At 34.4% G+C, this 12235-nt stretch overlaps 1 protein-coding gene across 10 annotated transcripts in view; it reads right to left on the reverse strand.

Annotated features, from left to right (window-relative positions):
* Positions 1-12235, reverse strand: part of LOC18425451 (peroxynitrite isomerase Rv2717c) — a 29543-nt gene that overhangs the window by 1280 nt on the left and 16028 nt on the right. For all 10 annotated transcript variants that reach the window (XM_088860087.1, XM_088860088.1, XM_006829994.4 and 7 more), the window contains one exon: positions 1831-1899. In XM_088860087.1, the coding sequence (XP_088716213.1) occupies positions 1831-1899 (69 nt within the window). The remainder of the gene's footprint in view (positions 1-1830; positions 1900-12235) is intronic.

Here is a 12235-nt window from a genome sequence, read left to right on the forward strand (position 1 = left end):
AATCTATGGATTGAATCATCAGAGGTTTTTCAATTTTCACAAAAATCACAATGGTAATGGCATTGGGATCACTGTTCCTTCCAAAAGTTCATATACTAGGTTTTGCATAAAAGGGAATTGAAAGTTGCTAGGATTTATATGCCTGAGATATGAATCAGTTCTTTGAGAAACTCCTACCAAAGACATTCCAGTAATAAACAGTTACCAGTTTCAAAAAAAAAAAAACATTCCAGTGACATAGTGCATTTTATGTTTTTAATGTTTAGATGCACATTACACCTACTTGAAAGATAGACATAATCCATGATATGTCCAAGATGCAGACTTGAAAAAGCAGCTAGGTAAGTCGTGTCTGAAATTAGCTAAGCTTTCATGATTACTAAATTCACGAAGTTAAACAAAATTTGAGTAGTTTAAGGAAGAGCGATCAAAGCATTTGTGACAATTAATTTCACAACGTTCAATAGTATTGTAATTCAAAGAGGAATTGAAAGACATGGGACCGCACAAAATTATTTCAGTCCATTCGGATAATGGGACCACAAGAACACAAACAAATCTATAGAAAGGACTGTATAATCCATATTATCATCACACCCAGTATTTGCAAGAGCAGACTTGCCCAAGTCGCTTGGGCCCATAATCCTCTAACTCGGGGATATATAGAAATCTACAGCAATGTGGCCAATTTATCATAACAACTCACCCAAGCACCATCAGAGTCAGGTGAGTTTTTGAGTACTCGACAATTCATCAATATTCGTCCAAGTTCAATACTGAAATCAAAACATTAGTGAGGGATATCCATCCCCTTTTTCATTTTTGATGATAGACAGCCATTTTAGCCCAAACGTTTTGCCTATTCACTCGATTAGTATGATCTCTATCCACTAGATATATCAAATTTTATAAAAATCATCATACTTAATAGAATAAAAGAGATCAAAGATTCTAACTAAGGTTTTGATTAATTTATACAATTTGTGATTTCTTCACAATCATAGGCATGTAGCTCAATTTATACAATTTGTGATTTCAACTAAGGTTTTGATTAATTTATACATGCCTATGATTGTGATTTCTTCACAATCATAGGCATGTGATTTTCTTTTTTATCCAATCATAGGCATGTAGCTCAAAAAAAAAAAAAAAAACTCAGATTTGCGAAATTTTAATTTTATATTCTACAGTCACCCCCAATTTTCACAAGCTCGGATAGATTAAATCCAAACTCGGACCCTAAATCTGGTCTTGAGAAGAGTTTGAGGATGGTTTGAGAAAGACTGGAGGCATCGATTCACTCAGTGCACAGAGATTAGAGGATCAGCCCTAAAAATGTTGCCTAAATTTCAATTCGTTCAGTTTAAATTCTCGTGATTGATTTATTCTTGATAGATCTAATTTAAATTCAACATCAATTTTATGTTATATATACTTTTATTATTTCTTATGTTTTTTTTTTTCTTATTTTTTATTAAAGTTCATAATTTACAAAAATTAAAGTACTTTTTTGGGCATCTTGGATGACTTGAGGCAAACTTAGGTGAGTTGACTAAGACTTGCCCAAGTAGATCATACTGGCCAAGGGCGACTTCCATCTTTGAGCAACTTCGCCAAAACTTGATCAAGACTGTATAGTCATAAGGGCCATCTGCTCAACCAATGGATTGGATGATGGAGGGAAAGTAGGTCCCATCAAATATAGTTAGCTCCAAAAAGGAAATATTGACATAAAGAATTGAGATCTTACTTGTTTGACAATCAAGATAGTTGTTCTCTAGCATATAAGTAATTAGAAATGGGTACTCCCAAGTTCATGGCAGGGATTACCTTTGTGGCATTCCCTATAAGTTCGCTTTGAAGCTGTACCATCTTCTTCTCAGCATCATATGTCCCCTTCTGCAAAAACAAAGGAGAATGTTGTTACTCAAGTACCATTAGGAGCTCTAATCACATTAATTCATGCATCTAACAGTTATATCAACCACAATAGTCACTAATCTCTGCTGCAAATATAGCCCCTAGATTGTTTTTTAGTAATGCCATCTATGTTTCCAAGAAAACCAAATGAACTTGCATTTCGATACAAACTAGAATATGTTTGGTAGGATTCTCATCTAAGAAATTTCAGTTCCTTGAAAGGAATAATTTCAAATTTTCAATTTAAGACATCCAAATAACAACAGCATTTATCATAATATCTAACATGAAGGATATATAGAACTATCATCCATGTGTCTGTGGGTGCATGTTAACACATTTGGTTTTCATAATAAATAGTGCAGTACACAACTAATACATACAAATACAGTATAGTTTCCAAAAGCGATTCGGAAACTGAATCAATTTAGGAATTGGAAGCGAGGAATCACTGCTGGCTGGAAAATTCCTATTTTTGGGATCGACGTCTATACAAGAGGAATCGCGGAGGACGAGATTCCGATTTTTAGGAATCAAGATTCAACCATCATAGAATCGAGATCCCTACGTAGATGGAATCGAGATTCCTTGCTCATTGGAATCTTGTTTCCAACCTAGTTGGAATTGAGTTTCCAACCTAGTTGAAATCGACCAATATGGAATCGAGATTCCGATATTTTAGGAATCGAGAGGGCACTAAGAAGGAAAAAATACATTCTCAATGCCATTCATTGACCGACATGTCATACATGCATGTTTACATTATTTGTACTAAATTATTTTTAACATCTCGGAGTTGCAATCTCTCCATTAGATGAATAAATTAAGTAGAGAATGTGGATCTCCACTTTGGTTTCTTCTGGTAATTTCATGCCAAAAAAGATGATCACACCTTATAGCTTGGGATTGAGTGTCTAGCTTGTGTAGCTTGGGATTGAACGTCTAGCTTGAGTAGTTTGATGCCTTGAAAACTTAACATTACTTCTAAGGGGAAAAAAACAAAAAACAAAAAAAAAGGGGGGAAGTGATAGAATTTCGATAAATGTGGAAATCAATTTCAACAAGTGTAGAATCGAGATTCACCAATTGTGGAATTAAAAAACTAACAAATATTGGAAGTAAGATTCTATAAGTATTGGAATCGAGATTCTAGACTTCATAGAAACAGATTCCGTGAAGATTCCTAGTCGAAATTTCTAAATCGGGGTTTAGAATCGGAATCGCAACCTTTGGTGAGAGATTCGAGTAACTATGGCATACATTACATAAAATTAGTCTATCCTATGTTGTATAAGGATACATTTTGTGTCTTTACATCTTTTATTTTTATCCAAATATCTCATATTTATCATGTTATATAGGACATGGACATGTAAATAAAAAATCAATTATATTTTGGTATTATCAAAAACACTACATTTTTGCTTTAGACACCACATAATATATTATAATGTTATTATACATTACATTATATTATACACTACATTATATTTTAGTCGCATTACACTTTTACATTTATATCATTTGACTTTTATAAGTACCTTAAGAGTGCCACTATCCTAAAAGTATCACGTTGAGAGTGGTAGTCTCTAAGCATATAAAAATATTCAGCTCTTTTAACTTTTTGCCACAAGAACAATTACTTGTCCGTCAACCTCAAACCATGGTCCTTTTTACAAAGTTATGGAACATAAGTAAGCATTCAAGATAGAGAGGAGTATTCAGACTTGCCCATGTTACTGAGGCGAAAATTTGAATTCGGAACATTGGATTTGAGAAAAAACCTCAAATCTGAAGAACTTGAGAGATTATAAATTTTGGCCAAGGGTTCTTTGAAATTAAAAATTGTGATTTGTTTGCAATGGATGGTTCAATTTGATGGAATTTGATATCTAAGCCTACTTTTGGAATGGTAATCCACCCATATTGCATGTTTTTCACAAAAAACACCAAAAAAAAAAAAGTTCAGGATTTGAGAGATTGAAAATTTGGAATTTCTTTTCATCCAAAATATTCAAGTGCTCAGATCTCCCGATACAAAGTAGAAGGTCAAAACTAGTTTAGGGGCTTCATTGTAGTTGGCTTAGGAAGCTTTGAGGGGATTTAGAGGTGTAAATTTGATATGAGTATGAATATATGGGAACCAAGAGTTTTGCTCGAAATTTCAGGTAAATTCCTTTTTTTTTTCTTTCACTTTAAATTCATAAATGGGATTGTCTACAAAGAGACCCTTTATCTTTTGTACGTGGAGGTCACAATCATTCTTGTCCCTTAAATTTCAAAATGGGTGGTTGTAAGATTGTCATTGAATAGACATAAAGTTTCAAAAGAAAAATTCTCGGACTTCATGACTCACCCGAAGCCATCCAATTTGACATATAATGAGTGGGAATGATTGTGACCTCCATGTATAAAAGATCTTTGTAGATAATTCCTTCATAAATTTGCCTTATTAATGAATAATTTTGGTTGATCTAGCAGTATTTTAGTTAGAGAAATGATCCTATAGGACCTTCCCCCACCCATGTGTGTAGGACCCCAAAGGATCACCATTAAAGTTGGCACAGATATCTAGAAAAGTCAAGTCCCACACCCATGTGATAACTTTTCTAGAGATCTATGCCAACTTTAATGGTGATCTTTTGGGGTCCTACACACATGGGTGGGGGAGAGTCCTATAGGATCATTACTCTTTTAGTTATTATTGCATTTTTTTTGCAATCTATCAAAGGAAAATGCATAATATTCAATTCATGCAGGATAGACTTTTACTCATAGATAAAGATAAAAATTACATGCATCTATAATGTTTTAATAGTTATGTGGACTCATTTTCAATTTTATTTATGCCTCTAACATACTTCAATTATTTTGTAAGTGGAATTTACTCTAAAAGGAAGACTTCAGCAAGTTAATTGTTTTTGGAATTTAAAAAATAAGAAAATAGACTTATTTAGGGATAAATTATTTTAAAAAGGAAAATGGAACTTCGATAATGAGGTCAATATTTTGTTGAATTAGATGGCTGACTATATTAAGAAAGTGGCAAAAGACGTTTTAAGAGAATTTAGAGGGAAAAAAAATTTCGATAAAGAAACATGGGGTGGAGTGATGAGGTTCGGAAGGCCATTAGTGAAAAACAATCATGTTATAAAACTTAGAAGGATAATAGAAATGATCAAAACTTAAAAGAATTTAAAATTCTAAGAAAAACACTAAACAAATAGTAAATAAGGCTAAATTTAAGGCATATGATAATCTATACAGTAAACTGGGAAAAAGCAATGGTGAAAGATGTCTTCAAATTAGCAAAAAAGAGAGAGAAACAGTGTGGGGATCTAAACCATATAAAATGCATTAGAAGTGAGGATAAATGGTCTTGGTGAAGGATGAAGAGGTCAACGAATGGTCGAGAATTTTATTTTCAAAAATTATTTAATGACGAACACAATGAGAACATGGCGGTAAAAAGAATCGTTGGCATAAATGAAGACGAAGGTCATAGATACATTTGTAGGATTAGGTTATCGGAAGTGAAAGAATCTTAAAAAATGATGAATATAGGAAAGGCTTTAAGACCGCATTGTATCCCGATAGAGGTTTCTAAGTGGGGAGATTAGCATTGACTGGTTGACCAAGTTGTTCAACAAGGTGTTGAGAATAAAAAAATGTCAGATAAATGGAGGAAAAGTACTATCGTACCTATTTACACGAACAAATGAGACATACAGAATTGTGCGAACTATCAAGGGATCAAACTTATTGAGCCACACTATGAAGCTCTGAGAGAGAGTAATTGAGCAAAGACTTAAGGCATGAAATCGAAAAACCAATTCGGTTTTATGCTAGGGAGGTCAACAACCTAAGCTATTTTTCTACGTAGGCAACTGATTGAGAAGTTTAGGGCAAATGAAAAGACCTCCACATGGTCTTTATTGATCTAAAGAAAGCTTATGATAGAATACGTTGAAATTTAACTTAGTGGGTGTTGGAAAACAAAGGCATATCCAGACACAACATCGACTTGGTGAGAGATACGTACGATGGAGCGCTAACTAGTGTAAGAACAACTAGTGGAGAGACGAGTGAATTTTCAATGACAATATGTCTACATCAAAGGTCAACATATGGGCGACTTAACTAGGTACCTACAAGATGAGGTACCATGGTGCATGTTCTTCGCAAATGACATAGTTTTGATAGATGAGACTTAAAGCGGCGTCAACATAAAGTTAGAACTTTGAAGGGATGCTCAAGAATCTAAAGGTTTTAAAATTAGCCAAACAAAGACAGTATATGGCATGTAAGTATAGTAATAATAAGAATAGAGACGAGGAAGTAGTTAAGATTGACGATCAGGAAATACTAAAAAGAACGTACTTTCGATATTTTAGGGCGATAATCTAGAAAAATGAAGAGATTGAGGAAGATATCGCACATAGAATTAGAGCTACATGTGCGAAGTGGAGATGTGCATCCAAAAGTTTATGTGACTACCGCATACCAATGAAGTTGAAAGGCAAGTTCTATAGGACAGTTGTGAGACTAGTTTTCCTCTATGGGGCGGAATGTTAGACGGTCAAAAAATAATATACCCATAGAATGGGTGTAGCAGACATGAGGATGTTGAGATGCATGAGTGGCAAGACAAAAAGGGATAGAACTTGAAATGAATGAAAAATTTAGGTGTGGCACCAATAGGCAATAAGATGAGAGACATAGGTGGCTGGCCAAATGTGGTGCAGGTCCAGTACAACACTTGTTAGGATGTGCGAGTTAGTTCAAGTGAAAGGCGTAAAAAGGGCAAGGGTTATGCCCAAACGGACAAGGTTGGAAGTAATGAGAAAAGATATGGGAACTTATAACCTCACTGAGGGTATGGCCCTTAATAGACCAGAATGGCGAGCCAAGATTCATGTAGCCGACCCCAATTAGTTGGGAAAAGGCTTTGACGATGATAATTCATATACGAAAGTTTTTATATCTGTTTTGAGTTTTTTACTTTTCTTCTTCTTTTTTTATATTGTTAACTGTGATGTTTTGATTTATTGTTTCTAATGTTTTTTTATTATTGTAGCTTAATAGTTTTTCCTATCAATTAGAATGCTTTGGCCATTTTAAAAGCGGTATTTAATTCAAAAAAAAAGTTTGGATATATGTTTTATCTTCTTGTTGCAAATAGTTTCTTTTTAAATATGCAGATCGCGTCATCTCCTCTCTCACTGTTGTACACAGACTAGGACAAGTCTGCACATCACCTCGAATGTGGGCGAGGTGATGTTGAAGGCGACTAATATTGCCTTTCATGGCCTTACTGCAATGCCTACAGTTCAGCCATCTCTTACCCTTCTCTGGCAGCTTCCCCCATACTGCCATGCTAAATCCTCATTATCTCCTAAACCTACAAGAGAAGACATGCTAAAGGCATCAACAGCAAACCAACATGTTTATATATATAATGATATAGAAATAAAAAAAAAAACGAATTAAAAATAAATCTAAAACTTTTGAAGTACACTAGATGCACAAAAGAAACTAGAAAAAGATAGATTGGAAAGGGAAACAAGGTACAGAGGCAAATGGTGCTTGAGAAGATAGGGATGGATATTATGCACCTTTTGGGAGGGTGAGGGTGAGGATGAGGAGGTGGAGTTTGAGGCCCAAACAGAAATGACTAAGAGGGCCCAAATAGAAGAGAAGCATAGACAACATGCCCACATAGATGACATACATGCTAAATGGGAAGGAGCCTAAGTAGTCATCCACATGGTCCCAACACGTAATACCCGGTGTGGGGGGTGTGAGCACGAGCCCTTTAGATCAACCTCAATTAGAAGACATTTTACTCGTTCCTGACCTTTGCTCAAGGAAATAAGATTTACACAATTCATATACAATCAAGGAAATAAGATTACACAATCCATATATAATCGCTCCTTTGTTCTTTGCTTGATGAGACAACATTATAACAGGGGGCTCGTCATGCATGCTATTACGAGGTTTGCAACCCATACGTGACATTAAAGTCAATACTAGACTAGTGATCCAGATTGAAGAAGATGGTGGCTTCAATGGAATGGGTTCATGCACAAATCTCAATGACTCAACAACGATAGCAAGTTGGATTAAATCATTGGTAACCATAGATTCTAGGATAAATGCAGGCAGATAGTTGCTGCCACTATCTCGCTTGTACATATCCTAAGAATGGTTGAATCAGATGTCAAGCCTGCTGTGCATTTTCTTAATTGAGGCGTTGTATCATTTGAAGTTGGGAATAGAAGCCCATTATAGATTTTATATCAAGGTATGGGCCATCTTTGATGAGAAGAGGACTAGCCCACTGCACCACCACATCCATGCAACAACTAAATTTAAATTTGAAGTTTAATTTATAGTCAAATCTTGTGATTATGTTTACCTATACAATGACAATATAATGTACCTAGTTTTCCTCTTTAGCCAAGCATATCACTATCTACCTAGTCAGAGTGAGCATCCTACGAGCATGGAAGGGGTAAAATAATGTATTGAGAGGTTAGAGCCAGATGAGGATGACCAAATTGAAATCTTAAGAGAAGTAAGTTTTTTCAAGAACTTTAAATTGTGCAACAGTCTCTCTTTAGCCTGTTGTAGTTTCTAAATTTTAAATCTATTTTTTGTTGTTTTAGGTTGCTTTCTCTACCTATGCACAAGGGAAATTTGGGTCCATTCTAGCAAGAAGACATGAAGGAAAATTAGAACAAGGTTAGTATTCATATTTAAATGATTGTCAAATCCTATTATAACCATTAACCAATGTGGTTGACTGTCCTCTTGTTTAAACAAGGTATGGTGGGATACACATCAAAACTACACCTCTACTCACAAAGTATTGCAATCAGGTTCCTCAACCAAACTTGCTCTGCCACAATGTATGAGAGAAATTGGAGTACATTCCTATAGAACATGCTGAAACTTGATGAGTTTCACAAGCTCGCTTGTATGCACTACAACCTGAACTTGAGGAGGAGGCTGTTGAGGAGTGAGAAAATGGATTACAATGCCATCAACTTGGATTACATATTCCAGGCGAATCCAGCATATGAATGGCTGGTAAAACAAGAAGAGCCACCAATCAACAGGAAGATCCTTGAAGCCTTGCGGATGATCCAAATGACATCCCAAAAGAGGGGAAAGGTGACACAACAGGAGGCAGAGGAGGCCAAGATGGTGGGGGCTCTGGTAGAAAGGGGGAAAGGTAGGGCCGAGATGTTGGGCAGCAAACCCAACTTATTAGGTGACAGAGCCAAGATGGTGGCCAACAGAGCCAAGGTAGTGGTGAGTAATAGAGCCAGGGTGGCAATGAGCATGAAGGTTGGACAAGCCTTAGTGACTTTGGGTTGCAAGCCGCCGACATGCATACCGAAGACATAAGGACCACTCCAGACATCATAGAGATGTTAGGAGGGAACCCCTCCCTGACACCAAGGGCTATGTATAACTATGATACTCATGGAAGTACTAGAATGAATGAAGAGTCCCCATATTACTTGTAGCGCAACACTCTCTATGGGAAGCCTGCAGTTGAGAGACTATCAACCTGTATTGGTGTATTTTGTACCTATATTGCAAATTAATGTATGATCTTTACTCTTGATGCTTATTCACTTATGTGGAGTGGAGTTTCATCGGCCTCAATTGATCCAGCAATATAATAACAGAAAACTTTAAATTATATAACGTCAAATTGGATTATCAAGTAGTTTCTGTAAGTGGGGCCCAATATTGTCATATAAGTTTCATTTTTCATAGTTGACATTCCTTATTCATTGCCTGTATTTATTCTCTTTTTTAACATATTTAAATTTTTCCTTTTTTTTGGGATATTTCCAATTTTCTATTCATTTTCTTGTGGCTATTGCATGGCTTTGCACAACCTCAGCTGAGTTGACTTGAAGATGCCCAGTAACTCAACACGACTGGTGGCAAGTTCCTCAACTGAGCCGAGTTTGAAAACCTTGAGTACAAGTACTAAACCTCCGAGATGCATGGGATACAAAGACAAGACGGAGAGAAAGAGACTAGAGTTTAATGCTTTTTTAGTAAACATTTTTTATAGGCAATCGTCTCAAACTACAACCATTTTATATACATTCTTTAGTAAAATCTTACTCATAATCCTTTTAGGATGTTATGATATTCAATACATGCAAAGGGCTAAAAGTTTCCCCTCTACCAATGTTCAAAAAATCAGAGTGGGTCGCCAGCCAACATGGACCAATTCATCGACCATCCTAAGATTATAAAAATTTCCAAAAATAATATTCAAAAGTTATCAAAAATAAAATTTAGTTGGTCAGTTGAAAAAATTTAGTAAATAAGTAGTATATTTAAAGGGAATTGTGAAATACATGGGAATAACTAGATTCTAGTTGCTGCCTGAGTGCCATACAATCATTTCATAGTAACAACTGCAGAAAAATTCAATAGCGAGAACCATATTGTTGATAGAATATCAGTATCATATACAAAAAAGTCAAAACATACAATCTAAAAATTATATATCTTTGAGAAATATACCTTAATTATGATTAAAAAGCAATACAAAATTCACAATATAACTGAATTTCCACATGAACAAATATTAATTGCTGAATCACCAAAAAAGCAAACATGAAAATTAAAGATAAATTGTATTAAATAAATTTTAAGAAAAATAGAGATTTTTTCCATCAAAAAAATACTGAACCATGCAAACAGAAATCAAACTTAATCATTGATAAAAAAAACATAAACAAAATATTCAAAAAAAATTCTTCAAAGATCCAAGCATATTTTCATGAAAATAGAGAATTGAGCAAACATAAAAAGGTTTCACTAGAAATTAGGTAGAGACACAATAAAAATTTTATCTAAAGCAATCCTAACACAATCTAGCACAGAAATCATAAAAATAAAAAAATTGATTTTAATATTTAGTTATTTACATTAAAATTGTTCAAAACTTTGTGGAACTTTTTCAAAAAAATATAAAACCAAGAAAAAAAAGCAGTTTCATCATAAATCGAAGAAAAAAATCAACAAAAAAATATTTAAACCTTTCTTAACACAATCTAGAACAAAAGTCCCTAAAAAATTCAACATAATACTTTCAAAGATTTATGTTTTTCTCAAACGATAGAGCCATTTTTGGAAGAATAGAGAACCAACCAAAAAAAATCATTTTCATTCGGAAATAGGGAAAAGAACAACATAAATTAAACCTTGCTAACACATCCTAAAGCACATAAAAAAAAATTTAAAATAAAATAAAATAAAATAAAAAACCCCATAAAATCTGCAAAATTTTCAGATTTTGTTAAAAAATCCAAGACCCATTTTCCTGGAAATAAAGAAAGAAAACAAAAAAGATCAAAAGAAATACAAGTTTTAATTGCAAAAATAAAATACCTAGTTTAATCAATCTTACCCTCTTCTAGACAAAAATTCCACACAAATTGATACTTAAAAATTCCAAATTTCAGACTTTTCTAGAAAATCTTAGCCTCTTTTTCAAATGAGCTGCTATCCAGTAAAACCTGACAACTTTGACATTAGATCTCTTGTAAGTTTGTTATCGATCCAGAAAATTTCTTTAAGGGTTCATTAGTGAGCTCAAACACAAACAATTCTAAAAAAATTTCCAATTGTTTGGTTCAAATTTGAGGGAGAACAAGTAAGAATGGCAGATTTGGGTTTTAAGGCACAAAAAAACGCAATTTGGATGATAAAAACTCACTGAAATCAGAATATTCTCTACCAATCTTGTTCCAACCCTCAAATTGATGGATTAATGCTCAAAAGAGTGATTGGAATGATTTACTATAGATGAAAGGACCAATAATTGATCAAAAAAAGTCCAAAACTACAGCTAAAATGTTTCTTTTCTTTTTTTCATGCGAGGGAAAAAAAGGGGTTATGGGACCAACTCGTCCAACTCTTGGCAAGAACCGAACCGGTAACCCACTAGGTCCCAGCCAACTTGGACACTACCGAGTTGTCTCACCAATTTTTTAATCATTGTGTTCTACCATGCAAGACAAAAGGATAACCTACTTGCATTTTGTTAAGTAGATAAGATTGTCGCACACAACGAGTATATCAGAAAACTAATTCGGTTTTACGCCAAGGAGGCAATTGAAATTATTTTCCTACTTAGGCAACCGATTGAGAAGTTTAGGGCGCAGGAAAAAGACCTTTACATGATCTTTATTGATTTAGAGAAAGCTTATGATAGCATACCTCGAGGTTTAATTTGGTGGGTATTAGAAAAAAAAGGAGTCTTCAGATACAA

Source organism: Amborella trichopoda, chromosome 2 (assembly GCF_054954075.1).
Source record: "Amborella trichopoda isolate Santa Cruz 75 chromosome 2, AtrichopodaSantaCruz75HAP2 v2.0, whole genome shotgun sequence".
Taxonomy (NCBI): domain Eukaryota; kingdom Viridiplantae; phylum Streptophyta; class Magnoliopsida; order Amborellales; family Amborellaceae; genus Amborella; species Amborella trichopoda.